At 38.4% G+C, this 19,689-nt stretch overlaps 1 protein-coding gene across 2 annotated transcripts in view; it reads left to right on the forward strand.

The window, feature by feature from the left end:
* Positions 1-19,689, forward strand: part of smo (smoothened) — a 161,277-nt gene that overhangs the window by 99,085 nt on the left and 42,503 nt on the right. For both annotated transcript variants that reach the window (XM_067136472.2, XM_067136471.2), the window contains one exon: positions 2,951-3,152. In XM_067136472.2, coding sequence (XP_066992573.2) covers positions 2,951-3,152 — 202 coding nt within the window. The remainder of the gene's footprint in view (positions 1-2,950; positions 3,153-19,689) is intronic.

Raw genomic sequence — 19,689 nt, forward strand, 5'->3', positions numbered from 1 at the left:
CTTAAGATCATAATGCAACACAGTTCAACGGATAGACACAATTAATGCAAGCACACAGTTTTAAACGAATTCAAAGCTGGCACAGTTTATGTGAGAACACAGTCTTTAAATGAATTCAAGCTGGCGAGAACACAGTCTTTAAACGAATTCAAAGCTGACACAATTAATGCAAGAACACAGTTTTTAAACGAATTCAAAGCTGGCACAGTTTATGTGAGAACACAGTCTTTAAATGAATTCAAGCTGGCGAGAACACAGTCTTTAAACGAATTCAAGGCTGACACAATTAATGCAAGAACACAGTTCAAAGCTGGCACAGTTTATGTGAGAACACAGTCTTTAAATGAATTCAAGCTGGCGAGAACACAGTCTTTAAACGAATTCAAAGCTGACACAATTAATGCAAGAACACAGTTTTTAAACGAATTCAAAGCTGGCACAGTTTATGTGAGAACACAGTCTTTAAATGAATTCAAGCTGGCGAGAACACAGTCTTTAAACGAATTCAAAGCTGACACAATTAATGCAAGAACACAGTTTTTAAACGAATTCAAAGCTGGCACAGTTTATGTGAGAACACAGTCTTTAAATGAATTCAAGCTGGCGAGAACACAGTCTTTAAACGAATTCAAATATACAGCCGGACCGAGAGATGAATTATGTCGCGACGTGCTTACTTGCACACACTCGCTGACTCACGGCTTACTGCCGACTCACTCCACTCTCTGCCTTCAGCACACTGCCGTCGCATACCGCACACTCTCTTTCTGCTTTACTGCAGGCTCTCTGCTTACATTCTGCCTTACCCCAGGCTGGCGACTCGCTTATATTTCGTTCATGCAGCAATGGAACACGAAGGAACCTTCTGCGTGACGTCGCTTGTCCTTGGCCGGTGTTCTGGAACGTCGCGAACTTGCTCGCAGTTCCCATTATGCCTGTGCGCTCGGCGCAAGTTTTAAATGCTTGCGGCCGGGTGTTAGCGAGCTTCTCTTAATAAAAGAATGAAACGTGAATGCTCGTAGGGTGTTACCGTTTCAATATATATATAAATTGACATGTTCGGGATAGATGTCATATAACACATTGAATGAAACTAATGAATTTAAAAGCTGTCGAACACACAAGTTCAGTATAAATATTACACTATAATGTATCTGTAAAATATACATTATTAAACAAAAGAATAACACTTGTTTAATAATGTGTTTTTTTTTTACATTATTAAATAAAGAGTAAAAATACACCTTTCTTTACAAGTATGTTATAGTGTAATATTTATATTGAACTGAAAAGCTTTTAAATTACATTTAAGTGAGTTGGCATTGGAAAGTATGGCTTCCTTCTTAACACACATAAACAAAATCACATTGTGCAGGGGGTGGAGGACATCATTGGTTTTTTGTAGGGGTTTAGACCTGCTATACCATTGAAATACTTGTCATCAGAGGCATTGTGGTTAGACATTATGTGCATTATGTCAATCCAAAGATAGTTACTTCCGTCTCGACTGCCTACAAGCTTTATTCTGTGGAAAGGGATTCTATGTGGTTGTTGTTATTGTGATCATTAGCCATGGTTGCTATGGTTTTACATGGAATCCAGACCACAGGGACATCACTTTTTTTTTTATTTTGAAGAAGAAGCATAAATAATTTCATCGTGGACTGATTGGACTACGTTTGTGTGCTTGTTGGGTAGGGTTTACCTTGGTAATGATCTTCCACTCTCTTTTTATTTGTTCAGAATAACTATAGTATGCTTGTATTCTGTCTTTGATTTGTGATCTTGTAATATATGTTCAGTTCATTTACATAGTTCTTGTACAGTGAGGTCAGATTATGTTTTAGTCTGGAAGCTGACCAGCACAGCGCCTAACTCTTGCAAGAGTCGCACTTTGTCAGACTATTATTATTATTAGCGTATGATGCATACAAGACAGTAAGAATAAAAGAATATGTACGATATATACAATTTACAGCATTAGGACCAAAAGGAAAATAACTTTAAATATGGATTGGTAGATATTTAATCCATTCAATTGCTTCTGGATTGGCTGCATGAAGATCTTCCAAGGACCTAGGATACATATGTAGATGGCACTCCTATACGATATGCTTTATGGTTTGCGCTACATATCCACAGTCACAACGAGGCGAGTCTATCCAGCCCCACTGATGTAAGGTTGTACTGGTTCGAGCAGTGCCACATCGAATTCTGTTCAGTCGTGACCAGATAGCCCGATGGAGATGAAATCCAGTTAGTTTTATTGTGGGGTCATGGATTTCAATCAGACCACGAGGTGATTTAGACCACTCATCCTTTCATATATTTGGGAGGTCAAACCGAGTTGAATTAAATTTTATAGCCATCTTGTGGGCTGGTTTTCGTGATTTCAACCTGGATGTAGTGATTTGGTTGACGTCTTGGTGGATTGGGAAAACGTCATTCTTCATTATTCTACGCCACAGATGGACAAGAGCTTTGCTGTCTACTGATATGAGGGGGAACAATATTACTCAGTACAGGTAGCCAGACAGGTTGTCAGGCTCAACTGATCGCACAAAGCAGCCAGCCCAGTCAGGTGCCAGTAATGTGACTGGCATGACCTTCAGACCACTGCATCTTGAGCCCTGGCCAAGATAATCTGACCTCACTGTATCTAAGGATGTATCGGTCATATTTGTTTAAACAAAACTAGAAATCACTCTGCAGTGCCTATATAACATACAGTATATTGGCATTATTCATTATTCCAACATGTGTTATTCCAGATGAGAAAACAAATGTTAATTTTTTCTTTTTCTCATTTTCTCTTTGCTTTACGTGGATTTTGATGTAAGTAGCTCTATATTGTGAATTATTTAGTTTTCTGTGATTTCTCTCGTCTGTCAACATTTATTTAACTCCAGAATTCTCTCTTGCATTTTAATTGTTTATTTTCCCTGTCCAGGTATGATAACTCTTGTTAGACTGAAGATCACCAGTGAGGAAATAATTTCAGAAAGAGCCAGTGCTAAAATCAGAGAGACCATTGTCCGAATGGGACTGTTCTCTCTATTCATATTGGTGTTTGTTATTGTCACATTTGTGTGCCATATATATGAGTTTCTACACCATGGAGAATGGAAAGAGAGTTTCAGGAACTACATCATGTAAGTATTGGGTTTGTCGTCACTTCTGTTCCTTTGTATAATCATGCCATATGATAGGATAAAGAACTGCAACATCTTTCGTTGTAATTTTGAATTCCATCTTGAAGAAAATGCATTTTTATCATGTAAGAGTTATTTGCCACCGGTATGACAAGTTTATACTAAATGACTAGTTCATCGTGCATGAAGAAATGTTAATTCTCCTGTTTTGTATGTATTCCTTTCAGTGATTTATACACATTACTAGGAACGGGAATTCGATGAGGTATGATAACTCTTGTTAGACTGAAGAACACCAGTGAGGAGATAATTTCAGAGAGAGCCAGTGCTAAAATCAGATACCATTGACCGAATGGGGCTATTCTCCCTATTCATATTTACTCATGTATTAGAACCCTTTGCATATTAGACGTCCTTGGCTTTTCAGAACAAGGAAAATTTTAAAAATAAATGCTTGCACATAAGACCCCACCCCAAACATACTTTGTCAAAGAAAAACAAGGTTTCTACTTTGTAGTAGAATCTTTCATAGCATTGCAATAACAACAAAAAATTTCCTTTTGATAGTGACCTGTGTTTTGTGCAGTAGCCTGCTGTTGAGTGACTTATTTTTTCATTTTACTTGTGGAGTTGAATAACATGGAAAACAAGGTGTACTTCTGCCACAGCTTTTCAATGAAAAATTGTGTCTTTTACACAAAAATAAGGTGTGAAGCCAGCAGTGAAAGAACTTGCAATTCAAACTTACATGGTCAGATATTGGTGCAACCAAAAACAGAAAATGAAGCGGCAAAGACAAGTGTGAGTTTTTTCCTGGTACCAGAAAGTTAAATATCCTGAGATCAGTACTGAAGTGCTAGAGTATATACTGGTAACTAAGTTGAGAAATGATGGTTTTGCTGTAACTCATGATATGATTCAACAAAGAACATTGGAAGCACCAAAATATATTGAATCTTAGTTGGCAAATAAGACTCATGGTTCTTTTCCAGAATTCATAACAAAAATCTAGGGAGCCCTCTTTTATGCGAGGAAGAATGCATTTGTTAAGAACGAAGAATTTGTATCAGAAAAATTGGACATAATAAAAACAAGCAAATCTCCAATGTGAAATAATTTTCAACATGAATAGTGATATAGCAATCCAGTAGTGACTACATACGATGTATTGATGATCTCGCTACAAACTAGTATACAATCAATCGATCGACAACAAACACCAGCTGTGTAGCTAATATGTAGCAAAACACAAATGGTATATGGCATACCACAATTTAAAATTGGAAGTAAAGTGCAGTATATTATTAGTAAAACTTAAAGAAAAATTACTACTTTGCTGTGTAAGTTGAATTATTTTTACTTATTCCTATCCATTGCAAAAGAAAAATATGATCACTTCTGCAGATGTTCTAACAATACTGGGTTATTTTGGGTGTGTGTTAAAATGAATCGGTTACAATTAGAGTATTTCATACACTGTTGTTTAAAAATTTGAATTGGAACATTTCTTGTCATCGACAATAATTGCTGCACACACTTTAAAAAAATACTATTCGCTGCCATCCCCTTTACACATATTCTAAGGAAATAATTGCTATAACAGTTGAGAATTTCGCATCTAACATTAATACGTATTTTTTTTTTGGACTTACAGGCCGTGGTCCAGGAACATATGGTAATCCCGACATTTCACAGCAAACTGCCATTCGGTGTTTCAGAGGTTCTGCTGTTTTTGACTGCTATGAAGCTGCCAGTGGAATTGAGTGTTATCACAATTCCACTTCAGTATATAGCGCAGGCTTTGGTGTGCTGCTCACCAGTTGGTCTGCTGTGGCGGGGGGCAGTTGCCGATTGGCTGTTCTTGTGGCCAATTACTGAAGCATTGTGGAGCCCGTTGTTGGCCAACTTGCCTTGGGAGAGAAAGGCAACCGATAACCCGTATCTTTTTCTGGTCTACTGCAGTCACCGTGTCCCCCAAGCTTCAAAGTTTTAAGTTCTGGGAACCAGGCTTTGTTGATCCATTCAGATTCCTCCTTCCATTTGAAACTGTTAGTGTGCTTCAGGATCTCAGTGGCTTCTTTTTGTAGCCATGCATGTTAAGACAATGTAGTTGACAGTATTTTGGTGTTGCTGTACTGTGTGTCGTGGCCTGCTAGCAACTGATGACTTTTATGTTTGTCTTAGCTGGCTGTGTTAGTCGTGCTCCTTCAATCTGGTGGCAGTGCTGCGTTTCATTGTTCCAATGAACACTTGGCTGCAGCTGCACGGGAACCTGTACACACCTGCTGCGGCGTAAGGATGGCGCTTGTCTTTAGCAGACCGTAGTAATTTCTTGATTATCTTCATTGGCCTATGTATGGTTTGTACGCCATGGGACTCCAGTAGCCTACATTTCTGTCAGTTTTTTCTTTATGTATGGCAGCAAGTTTTTATCTGCCAGTCACCCATCGTCTTCCTCCCAGGTTGCTTGGATTCTTGGAATGGAGTGGTCGCTGTATATTTTTATAGCTGAGCTCCTCGTGTAAGTGCCATTGTCCACAAATTCTTCCCACATGCCCAGCTAGCATTTCTCGCTAATTTCTTTATGGGAAAGTTCAAATAAACTTCAGCACCACTGAAACCTAAGGTGTGGTTTCGCTACATAGATGACAGCTTTGTAATCTGGAGCCATGGAGAGGAGCAACTACAGCAGTTTCTACAACATGTGAATAGTTTCAGTATAAATATTTAGTTCACTATAGAGATAGAAGGCGAACAAAAACTCGCTTTCATCAAAGTTATGGTAATGGGGACAACCAATTTAAACTTGGGAGACACAGTGTACCAGAGGCTGACCCATACAGATTGCTATCTACAGAAGATGTCCAACCATCACCCACAACAGAAATACAGAGTGGTAAAAACGCTAGCTGACCATGCAAGAAAAATTTGTGAACCACGACGAGCTCAGCCGTTAAGATATACAGTGAACACTCTATACCAAACATCCAGCAACCAGGGAGGAAGAAGACAAGTTTTTGGCAACTAAAGCCTTCTTGGCATACATTGGGGAAAAACCCGGCAAAAATGTAGGTTCCTGGAGTCCCATGGAGTTAAAACCATACATAAACCAGTGAAGAAAATCAAGGAATTACTAAGGTCTGCTAAAGACAAGTGCTATCCTCACACCGCAGCAGATGGGTACAAGATCCCAAGCAGCTGCAGCCAAGTGTGTATAGGAACAATGAAGCGCAGCAGTGCCACCTGACTGACACAGCCAACTAGGACAAACAGAAAAGTAATCAATCGCCAAAAACTCATTGCTAGCAGGTCACGACATACAGTACAGCAACACCAAACTACAGGTCAACAAAGCCTGTTTTCCAGTACTTAGAATCTTGAAGCCTGAAGATGACCGCGGCCAGAAAAAGATATGGACGATTAATTGCCTGTCTCCGCTCAGGCAGGTCGGCCTACGCTGGGCTCTACATTGCTTCAATAATTGGCCACAAGAACAGCCAATCAGTGACCGCCCCTTTGCTATGGCAGAAAAATAGACAAGCAGTGCGCCTCAGCCTGTACTATACATTGAGGTGGAATTGCGATACTGCTCTGTCCTATTGAGAGCTTTGTAGAATTTGAAGACCATTGTACAGTATAAATATCATTCCATTTTGATGGTTTTTCAATTACATCAATTTAAATGTAAAAAAATCCTCCTATTCAATACATTGTACTACTGTATATTACATGATATACCTACATTAAACATATATGTTTCAACCCATTTTAGCGTCATCTCCAGTGGAAATTAAGTTTTAAAAACATAAGTTACAATAAAACAACAAATAATCCAAGGCTACCAACAGTGAAAGCAGTGCCTAAAATCCATAAAGATAATATCCCTATAAGACCTACACTGAGCAGCATGAAAAATGCAACACCCAATAAATGATGAGTAATTATTGTGTAATTATCTATTTAATCAAAGTGAACTACTTCAACCAATTTTTTTAAGATGGAGTATGTTATTGGCGTTGCTTTGCGAGCAAACAATGAAGTGTTGATTGTTTATTACACTAGCCTCAATTGTTTTTTCCTCGCGCAACCTGGAAAACACATCGCTAGATGTGAGCCAATAATGTTTTCCCGCTCTTGTAGTTCTTATTGTTGTACCTTTAATTGTTCCCCCTTTTAATCACACGTGTTTGTAGGATCTTTCTGTGATTGTCTTAATCAGCTTTCTGGGGTGAATATGCCGTTAAGCCCTGAACAAGCTGCGAAAGCTGTTGCTTTGGTAGAAGATGGTCGTAGCATGCATTACATTGCAGAAGTGTTGAGGACTACACTTTTCCCAATTTCCAGAACGGCACGAAAACTGGAGGCTTTGCAAGGAGACTAGGATCATGCCCGAGAAGAGCAACATTGGAGAGAGATGACTGCTTCTTACTACTTCAAGTTCTCCGCAACTGTCATACCACCGCCGTTGAAGCACGAAATCAACTCCACCAAGTTTGAGGGGTCAATGTTAGTGAGAGAACCGTTCGAAGAAGACTGGAAGAAGCCAGTCCTAAGTCCAAAAGACCTGCTACAGGTCCAGAACTCACCAGAGAACAAGGCACAGCTTGACTACATTTCGCAAGGGAACAACTTGGCTGAACAGTACAACAGTGGAATCAAGTGTTGTTCACCGATGAGTCGCGATTTGGCCTCCGATCACCTGACGGAAGAGGGAGAGTCTGGAGAAGGCCAGGGGAAAGGTATTCCCCTTGCACATTCTCATTCATGATGCCTTTTCAGGGTGGTTCTGTGATGGCGTGGGCAGGAATCAATACAGCTGCAAGCATGGATTTGGTCTTCGTGGAGAAGACAGTGTCATATCGCACATCGGTATGTGGAGGAAATCCTTCTGGAGCATGTTGTGCCTTTCGCTCCATTTATTGGTGATGATTTTACACTAATGCATGACAATGCACGCCCACATGTTGCGAGAATTGTGCAAGAGTTCTTGGATGAAACAGGGATTCATGCTATGGCTTGGCCTGCTCAAAGCCCTAATTTGAATCCTATTATGCACGTTTGGGACCAGCTGGGGAGAAGAGCCCGTCAGCACTATTCTGAGACCCTACAGGACCTACGGATCGCCCTCCTGGAAGAATGGGAGATGATTCCTCAACAGGACATTACCACATTAATCAGGAACATGCCTGAAAGGTTGAATGCCGTCATTGGTGCAAGAGGCGGCAATTCATGCTTTTGAAGATGCAAACAGAGGTCCCCGAGATCAGTTCCGAGGTCTGTGAAGTGTAGAACATCAAAACTGAAGTGCATTACTTTTATTAGCTTACTGAATATTTCCTTGAAATGTGCATCTCTGGCTTAATTTGTTCAATTTGTTTATAATTGTCTTTTCTTTTCATTGTTAGACACTTAAATTGGACCGTACCACAATATTCTGTCATAAGATAGTGGATTAGTGTCATAAAAGTGTCATATTTTAAAATAAATTTCAGTTTTGAAAGAAATTGAAGTATTGCATTTTTTGTGCCGCTCAGTGTATTATCAATTTTAGAGGTAGCCCCACATATAAAATATTCCAATACATCTAGAGATTCTTAAAAACACACTATTAGTTACAGGCAAATACTTCAGTTAAGAATTCCATCAAATTATCCAATAAAATTAAAAATATAATTATTCAAAAATGCCATACCCTCCACTTATTTGATGTAGTAAACATGTATGCCAACATCCCTGTCGGTCACACCGTCAAATTAATACAGAACAATTTAATACGGTTCAGCAATTTCAGCAAAGGAGAAATAAATGAGTTTATTCAAATCTTAAAATTCTCACTAAATAACTTCTTTGCCTTTGCCTTTAATAGTATAATATATGTTAAAAGGACAGTTTTAGAAAAAAAGACCAAGGCATGGAATATATTCACTCAGAAACTGGAGGAAGACAGCAGAGGCAATAAGAAACTACTGTATAGTGTTATCAGAGGTAAAAGGAAACCAATGAATACAATAAAGCCACTTAAAGATGGAAATCTGATTAGGACAGAAAGTGACATGAGAGAACTCCTGAAGAACCATTTCGACCACTTATTGAATAGACCAGTTCAAGAACAAAATACAGAACCGGAAATCCAACCCTACAATGAGGAACCTCTGAACACCTGAACAGAAACTGAGACAGCCTTAAAATCTATGCCTAAAGGAAAATCTTCAGGTGCAGATTAAGTGAATGCAGACATGATAAAGGCAGCAAGCATACAGGGTATACAATCGCTGCACAGAGCACTAAATGCCATATGGACGACAACAAAATACCTGCAGATTGGAGCAAGGGCAGCAGACGGAAACCCACCAACTATAGAGAAATAACACTGCTGTCTCATGGACTAAAAATTTTAGAGAATATCATAGAAAGGAGATTGAGAACCATCATTGAACCCCAGTTAGAGGAGGAGCAATATGGATTTAGAAGTAACAGATCAACAATGGATCTAATTTTTAGCACTCGCCTGCTGATGGAAAAAAATTGGGAGAAAGGCAACAGCCTGGTTATTGTATGCCGAGATATAGAAAAGGCCTATGATAGTGTTATAAGAGATAAGATCTGGTCGTGCCTGAGGAAAAGAAATGTGCCAGAAGGACTGGTAAGGAGAATTCAGATGTTGTACAAAGACTGTACTAGCTGTGTACAAATTGGGGAAGATCAATCATCATGGTTTGAGACCAAGAGTGGAGTTCAGCAAGGAAGTGCTCTGTCCCCACTACTGTTCATCACTGTTATGGACAGTATAATGAAGAATGTCAAGGAAAAGTTAGGTGAAGTGAATGCAGTAGCCTTTGCTGATGATATCATGATTTGGGGTGAAACAGAAGAGGAAGTACAGACCAGACTCAACGTATGGAAATCCCACTTCCAGGAATATAACCTCAACATCAGTGATACCAAGACTGTGGTGATGGCAGTCAGCAGAAAAGGGCATCCAGCAATAAAACTAGGAGACCACCAGCTAGAGTGTGTGGATAGTTTTCCTTACCTTGAAAGTGTAATCTCCAGTGATAATTTGGTCAGAAAGGAAATAACAAACAAAGTGCAAAAGGGATTAGAATTCTGCGAACCAGTAAGAACACTTTTATAGGATGCCATGATTCCAAAACTGGTCAGACTGATGTTGTTTAACGGCTATTTCATAACAGTATTGACCTAGTGTATGGTATTGAAGCATGAACCCTCACAAAAAGAGATTCATCAAGACTGCAAGCATCAGAGATGAAATTTCTTAGATCCACCATCCAGAAGACCAAGATGGACAAGTTAAGAAATGAGGAGGTGAGGAAAGAAGCAGGAATAAAGACATCCCTATTAGACCAAATTGGCACATCCAGACTATGGTGGTACGGGCATGTGATGAGGATGGAGCCTACAAGAACAGCCAGAATAAGTTTGGAAAGAGAGGTGGAGGGGAAAAGACCTGCAGGAAAACCTAAAACCTGATGGATGGACATGATCAAGGTTGATCTAGTTATCAGAGGATGGCCAGTGGGTGATGTTCTCCATGACAAGTTGTATATGGACAGGAAGAAGTGGAAGAGGCTCATTAACAGTACCCGGTAAACTGAAACTGTACAATGATGATAATGATGATGATTATAATATACCAACAAATAGGGCCACCAAAATTCCTTCTGCATCATGGATTTTAGCCAACATATATGTGGGTTACTTGGAGCACACTCACATCATAGACAAAATTAAGGCAATAAATCATTGGTCATGTTATGTGGATGATACCATTGCTATCATATATAACTAAGATCATTAAAGGGGACATGATAGTGGAACAACTCAACATGATTGACCCCCACATAAAATTTACAATTGAGAACGAAAACAAGTACTCCATTAACTCTCTGGGTATAACAGTAACATGTAAAAAAGACAAAAACTATCTTTTGACATTTATAGGAAGCCCACCCACTCTCTCAATATCATTAAACATACCTCCCAACACCCAGGTGTACACAAGAGAGCAGCATACAACAGTATGATAGACAGAGGAATGAAACTACCACTATCTCAAAACATTTTTAATAAAGAAAGAAGAACAATTCATACCATAGCCAAGAAGAATGGATTTAACAAGACGTTCATTAACAGAATCCTTAATAAGCACAGAAATAAACCTAAAACCACACTTATACCGGAATCCATCCAAAAAAGAAAAATTTGCTACCTTCACATTCAATAATAGTAGTACATACCAGATAACTAATGTTTTGAACATGCCTTACTACTAGGATGTACGCCATAGAATCATTTATTCCGATTATTTGTAAACTACACCAAAATAAGCTCCGCCCTAAATATACAAGACCAACACCTTCTTCCGCATATAGCTCTCTGCCAACACTTACTCCCCACCAACTTCCCCAACACGCCCCGCCTCTCCTCATAACAGTTAAATTGAAATAATAAATATGGTAGTTCAACCTATTCAATACAAGTAAATAAGAGATGTAGAAATTACATTCTTATTTAATTAAAAGTGGAAATGGTACCGGTTTCGACCCCAGTCTGGGTCATCATCAGCCGATTATAACTCGAAAAACAATGCATAAGTAAGAAAGAAGTTAACGGTCAAGTCCACACACTATCAGTTGAAGAGGCGATATAAAAATGACGGGGGTAGGCACTGTAAAATTTAGACGATGTGGAATGTAAGTCACTTAAAAGAAGTAATGTGTAATCTTCCGAGCATCAGCATGGCACACGCAATGTTTGGCACTGTCTCACAATGTTCGCGAAAAGCAGAGAACAATTAAATGAGCCAGGCTGCATACACCGTCAGGCACAAAGTCACAAAACAATCCAAATATGAAGATCTAAAGTCATGAAGAAGCTGAAGACGAGCAGCTCAACCGAAGTAACTTGCAAGCACCAGAAGATCGGCGCGGTGTTTACGTCAAGTGCTGTAGTTTTATACGCTGACGGGGATTGAAGGATAGATTAATGATCAAGTATTTGCTTAGTTCACAAAAATGTAGTAGTGTTTAGAACCAATAACAGAAATTTTGATATATTACACAACTCTAAATCACTAAATAAATCTAATGCTTTTTCAAAATCTGGAGTATACAGATTCAAATGTAACAACTGCAGCTCCTCGTACATTGGTCAAACTGGCCACAACTTCAACATCAGATACTCCGAACATGTCAACGCCATTAAATACAACAGATTCTCCGCCATAGGACAACACATACATGACTCCAAGCACAATTTCACCAATATTGAAAAAGACATGGCCCCCTCTTAAACACTACTGAAAATTGTTTTATTCACCTTGACCAATACTTCAACCCCAATTTCAACTTAAACGACATTTCTCAAAAACCCAACATCCTATTTGACTTCCTAATTTTTCTTCTCAAAAATTCTAAATTTCAAAACCTGAATTCAATTTTCCATGCCTTACAAAGTTCCTACCCACATTTTATACCTCCAGTAACCCACCTTCCTAACCCACCCTAAACTACCCCTCCTTCATCCATATCTTATCCTCTCTCACCACCTTTCAACTTTAAACCCTTTTAATCTTTTCTTATCCACTAATCTTCTTTCTTTATTAATTTATCCTATTTTTCTTTTCACCCATAAAAAAATAAAAAAATAAAACTACATTGCCACCTTCATTTTGGGCCCTCACTTTCAAATTTAAACTCATGCCTTGTGTCCGCCAGCTTTGACTACTTCAATCACGACCTGAAATTTTTATATTCAAGAAATAGCGCACTGTGCATACACGTTTTCATTTGTTTCCGGTATTGCGCTTTTTACCATGTTTTCTATTCACTATTGTTTTTTCACGTCAACTGTTCTAAAAATCTTCAAGATCATAATTACGTATTCAATTATTTTGAATCGTATTATAAGTATATATATATATATATATAGGTACATTTTCATGAACTAAGCAAATACTTGATCATTAATCTATCCTTCGATCTCCGTCAGCGTATGAAACTACAGCACTTAACGTAAACACCGCGCCGATCTTCTGGTGCTTGCAAGTTACTTCGGTTGAGCTGCTCGTCTTCAGCTTCTTCATGACTTTAGATCTTCATACTTGGATTGTTTTGTGACTTTGTGCCTGACGGTGTATGCAGTCTGGCTCATTTAACTGTTCTCTGCTTTTGCGAACATTGTGAGACAGTGCCAAACATTGCGTGTGCCGTGCTGATGCTCGGAAGATTACGCATTACTTCTTTTAAGTGACTTACATTCCACTTCGTCTAAATTTTACAGTGCCTACCCCCGTCATTTTTATATCGCCTCTTCAACTGATATTGTGTGGACTTGATCGTTAACTTCTTTCTTACTTATGCATTGTTTTTCGAGTTATAATCGGCTGATGATGACCCAGACTGGGGTCGAAACTGGTACCTTTTCCACTTTTAATTAAATAAGAATGTAATTTCTACATCTCTTATTTACTTGTATTGAATAGGTTGAACTACCATATTTATTATTTCAATTTAACTGTGATACTTTTCAATACGGAACAATGAAATTTTTATCTTTGAATCTCCTCATAACATCGCTCCCCACTGCTACTAGTAACAATAGCTCACCCGTCAGAACACGACTAATGATGAAATGACTTTTGAACAAGCAGGTTCCGGACGGAAAGGTGGAACATGTAAGTTTGTTATTCATTTTCACTCATACATAGGTTTTATACGTACATACATTTTTGATATATACTTTGAACTGTATCATTTCCATTGCAGATAAACATAGAATAGGAGTACACATTTGATGGCATTTCATCTGATATCAACAGCACATAGATATATGTAATATAATACTTATCTTCCTAATACAGTATATGACATCAATAACATGAAGTTTTCAATGGAAGTCAAATCACAAATGAATTAACCCAGCAATGCCGTGTGGTAAAGTATAGTATCAGTACGCCTTACTTCAGATTTTCTCATACTGATAGTTATTCGCAACATAAATCTAGCAACTCCGCTTTACATTGTCACTCCCTACAATGCCTGAAATCAACAGAAGGTTTTATTTGAGTGTGTGTTCACGGCGACAACTGCTTGGAATTTGAGATCGTGTCAAGAGGAATAAAAGTAACTGTCCATCTAAGGTATATTGTTTTATTTTATTTATACATTTTGACAATACAATTTTGTATCGTGTGGTTCATCATCTTGAAGTATCAATCCATGACTTGAAATAACAAACAGTTGGTCAGCATTTCTGTGTTCGCTGTTATGACACTGATTATTCTGTTGGTACAATATGGTACCGCACGGCGCTTACCGTGCCTCTCTGATCCTTTTCTCCTCCTTGCTTTTGAGGGTGATTCTGAAGAGCAATTCATACTGCAGTCGCAAATAATTGTAAAATTGTAGATTTTACAAAAAAAAATCCACGTCATAACATACGTGGAGAGCGCGATGTATTGCGTCTAATGATGCGTGAACTTCATTTGAGTAGCTTGGGGCTTGTGGAGGTTATCCATGTTATTTAAGAAGCGGATACTCATGCCGAAGCCATATACATCGAACCACCGGAATATAATGTATTATCTGATGAAGGTCTGGCTGAGGAAAATGAAGGGGTATCACAGATAACCTTACGGGAAGTGAACTACGAGCACCAGGTGAAGTAGTTCTGAAGCAGCAAATTCCACGCAGGTGTAGAAAATCCATGTCCGATAACGATTCATGGCCCGCGAAGAGAGTGAAATCATCACCATGTTCACCAGCTATCTGGATGGCAGATGACCTAGTTCCTGCAACAATCCACTTCCCTAGAGCAAAATTTTCCACTTTTCGAAATATGATGCTGACCAAAATATTTTATTTGTATTTTGACAATGATATTGTGAATTTCTTGAGCTCTGAAGCCAGCAAGTATGCAGTTTTTAAAAATGAAGAAGATCCTAAAGTAACCCCGAAGGAATTAATGTATTCGTCGCCATATTACTTCTAAGTGGCTATGTGCAAGTGCCACCATCAGAATTAGAAAATGAAAAATATTTGTTATGATATGTATATTTAGGAGGTATTTTGAAGAGAAATAAATACAGTTGTTCACACTTCTTTCCTTTTTAGAGTATCTGACACCTTGAGATTCAATGACCTACATCTCTATATCGCTCCATCAAACCATTGCCGGCGTTGCGCGGCCGCTGGATGCGAATCTCGTGGCCACGCTAAATGTGTCAAGTGTAATGTGGGCATCTGTGTAAACTACTTTTTTCCCACTCCAAACTAGTAAAAAGTAGAAAGAGGTGAATAAAAATTTGAAGTCTATTGTAGTATATTCCTATTTCCTAAAGATACGTCATGTCTGAGCTAATGTTGTTTTTCGGAATTGCCAAAGGGATGTCACAAATGGACATATAAACACCGTTTATTCTTTTGTTTATTGCTATGTAATTTGTAAGTGATATTCTGTAATAATATTAAGCATTAAATTTCATGATATTCTAACGAGGTAACAATTTTTATGTTTCACCCAAAAGGTATGTCAAGCGCCTGCGATACCATACGGTACCAGGTCCTCACGTAGAAACCAACCATCCAATTTTTAGAAAAATTATTTTTACATACATACATTATCATTATAGACTGTTATGCCTTTCAGCATTCAGTCTGCAAACCTCTGAGAATTTACTAAACGTCGCCACAATCCTCGATTTGCAACTAGTGTTGTGGCCTCATTTAGTTCTATACCTCTTATCTTTAAATCGTTAAAAACCGAGTCTAACCATCGTCGTCTTGGTCTCCCTCTACTTCTCTTACCCTCCATAGCAGAGTCCATTATTCTCCTAGGTAACCTATCCTCCTCCATTCGCCTCACATAACCCCATCAACGAACCCAGTTTATGCGTACAGCTTCATCCATCGAATTCATTCCTAAATTAGCCTTCATCTCTTCATTCCGAGTACCCTCCTGCCATTGTTCCCACCTGTTTGTACCAGCAATCATTCTTGCTACTTTCATGTCTGTTACTTCTATCTTATGAATAAGATAGCCTGAGTCCACCCAGCTTTTGAACCGTAAAGCAAAGTTGGTCTGAAAACAGACCGATGTAAAGATAGTTTCGTCTGGGAGCTGACTTCCTTCTTACAGAATACTGCTGATCGCAACTGCGAGCTCACTGCATTAGCTTTACTGCACCTTGATTCAATCTCACTTACTATATTACCATCCTGGGAGAACACATAACCTAAATACTTGAAATTATCGACCTGTTCTAGCTTTGTATCACCAATCTGACATTCAATTCTGTTGAATTTCTTACCTACTGACATCAATTTAGTCTTCGAGAGGCTAATTTTCATACCATACTCATTGCACCTATTTTCAAGTTCCAAGATATTAGACTGCAGGCTTTCGGCACAGTCTGCCATTAAGACCAAGTCGTCAGCATAGGCCAAACTGCTTACTACATTTCCACCTAACTGAATCCGTCCCTGCCATTTTATACCTTTCAGCAGATGATCCATGTAAACTACAAACAGCAAAGGTGAAAGATTACAGCCTTGTCTAACCCCTGTAAGTACCCTGAACCAAGAACTCATTCTACCATCAATTCTCACTGAAGCCCAATTGTCAACATAAATGCTTTTGATTGATTTTAATGATATCCTTCAGTTCTATTCCCAATTCTCGCATTGAAATCGCCCATTAGCACTATTCTATCCTTGCTGTTGACCCTGACTACGATGTCACTCAATGCTTCATAAAACTTGTCAACTTCATCCTCATCTGCATCCTTACATGGTGAATTACGGACACAATTCTTGTCTTAATTCCTCCAACTGACAGATCTACCCACATCATTCGCTCATTTACGTGCCTAACAGAAACTATGTTGCATGCAATGGTATTCCTGATAAAGAGCCCTACCCCAGACTCTGCCCTTCCCTTTCTAACACCCGTCAAGTACACTTTATAATCTCCTATCTCTTCCTCATTATCTCCCCTTACCCGAATATCACTTACTCCTAGCACATCCAGATGCATCCTCTTTGCTGACTCAGCCAGTTCTACCTTCTTTCTTCCATAAGCCCCATTAATATTGATAGCTCCCCATCGAATTCCATTTCGTTCGCTAAGTTGTTTCCAAGGAGTCCCTCGCCTGTCAAATGGGAGTGGGACTCCATTAATCTCATAGGTCTGAGGCTTGCTTAAAATGTTCTGAGCTCGGTAAATTCATGAAGCAGGATGCTACCGTACTTACACATAGTCCAAGTGAGGATCTCTCCTCTAACGGGTTGTCGACCACCGGTGAATTGTATAGTCCTAGCCGCTTGAGCACAAGGAGGGCCATGACTCAGAATATGTCCAAGATGCCCACTCCCATTCTATAGCAACTGGTATCCCGACTCTCAGGACCACTTACTTGGCCACTCAGTCGTTGCCCATGGTTCACAAACTAGGACGTGACTACAGTAACCCACAAATATGAACCATAAAATTATTTTTAAATGTTTTCAAATATGTAAATGCTGGGAAAATTTTATAAAAATAAAAATTTGAAAACTGAAAACTCCGGCATTCCCAGGTTGATTTTAATCTACACACCCGTTTTTTTTAGATATATAGAAGACGAGCGATTATTTCTCAAGACAGTGATTTTAATTAGGTGTTGGTAATATATCACGAGGACACCACTGCAAGATTTTAATAAGCCACATGTTAAATAGTTCATTTAGAAATAGTGTTTTTTGTAACTTATGTTTTTAAGACTTAATTTCCACTGAAGATGACTCTAAGGTGGATCGAAACATGTATGGTTAATGTAGCCTTGTTTGATAATTGCGGCCAAAAGAAGCATAAAATGTGAACGTAAAACCCAACAGAAGCAAGGATAAGGTTGGCTACATACATCAAAAATAAAATCGTAAATAAAATAAAAGATGCGGATAGGATACTTAAAGCTTAAAGGTCTAAATGACAACTACAGACAGGAATAGTGTGGAAAGCGGACTTGGACCCTATGAGGCTGTAAGATCGTAGGATGTTGTAAGGAAAAGAACGTACTCGCCCATACCCTTCGTATAAAATATAATTAGAAAAACAAGAACGGAAACCTATAGAACACAATTCGTGAAAAGAAACAGAAATACAATTGCAACTTGAATCTTGAACAATAAACCAGATAGGATATAACAAACAATCTTCTGGATGGTCCATCAAAGGACAACTACAGACTTTTCTTGTAATTTCATTATACAGAGCTACTGGAGGCAACCTGAGGGAAAATTAACACATTGCAACTTAAAGGATAAAATAAATTTTAAAATAGGAAAACCTCCAAACAAAAGGTGGCCTCGTGTAACACAGAGGCATAAATGAAATAGCCCAAACTAAGATTCGAGGTGATTTCCTGGCAGGATGAGAACATATACATTTCGCGAAATTTAATAAGAAAGGCCGAAACACATGAAAGTTAAATTTAGAACAAAAAAACAAATCACATATTACAAAATTTTAAAATAATTAAACGTGCTTACCTTAGGGTAGGTTGGCCCCGTAGGCCCGGACCGCGCGCACCACGCGTCCGACCTCTTCAAAGATCGAAAACGAAAGACAACAAGAAAACGGTAGCACAAGCGTACCTCACATCATACCGGAAATCGTTCGATATCAAACCGCCAATCGGAAAACACCTCCATGTTAAACCAATTACAAAACTTCTAATTACAACCAATTACAAAAACCCTAACCTTATATGGGCATCAAGCAAAAGACAAGCCATGAAGAAATTGCTGACGCAACAATTGAACCATCAATTTCTTACACGTGTCAGTATAGGGAGTTCATTTTTAAACTGGACCAAAATTTTAAAACATAAAATCAGCAAGACCAAATTATACAATCTTCAAGTTATCACTGGAATAATTGAAATACACAAAACATAATAACACATTTTTCCTTCAAATGTCAAAAGAGTTTGTTTCTAAATAATTTTCTTTCAAAATAATTTTCGGATAGTCCTTACCTAGATAAAAAAACAATTTCTCAAGATGCACAAAACATTTTCACCGAGAAAACAAAATTAAATTACAATTTCTTGATGTATAGAAAACACTCTTGAGATCACCGTCCAATAGTTCGATTCATCCAGAATAAAAACTTAAACGTTTTCTTGCAGCTCACGTACCATGTCACCCACTACGGGTTACAGTTAATGTAGATATATCATCTTTATAGATGTAATATATTACAATGTATTAAATAGGAGGATTTTTTACATTGAAATTGGTGTAATTGAATCTGAAGATGGCACAACGCAATTTTTGGTGAAATGTCAGGACAGTCATATGTTCTTGGATCATGGCCTATAAGTCTGAAAAATATAGATATATAATAATTGCTATGCTTTGTGGCAAGTGTATAGTATTGTTTGTTCAAGGGTGTGCAGCCAGTGATCTCCATTGACTAGTTTTATTACATACAGCACTCCATCTAATATAAAGATTTTAAATATTACCTGCTAAGC

The sequence above is a fragment of the Anabrus simplex genome, chromosome 1, assembly GCF_040414725.1.
Source record: "Anabrus simplex isolate iqAnaSimp1 chromosome 1, ASM4041472v1, whole genome shotgun sequence".
NCBI classification, from domain to species: Eukaryota; Metazoa; Arthropoda; class Insecta; order Orthoptera; family Tettigoniidae; genus Anabrus; species Anabrus simplex.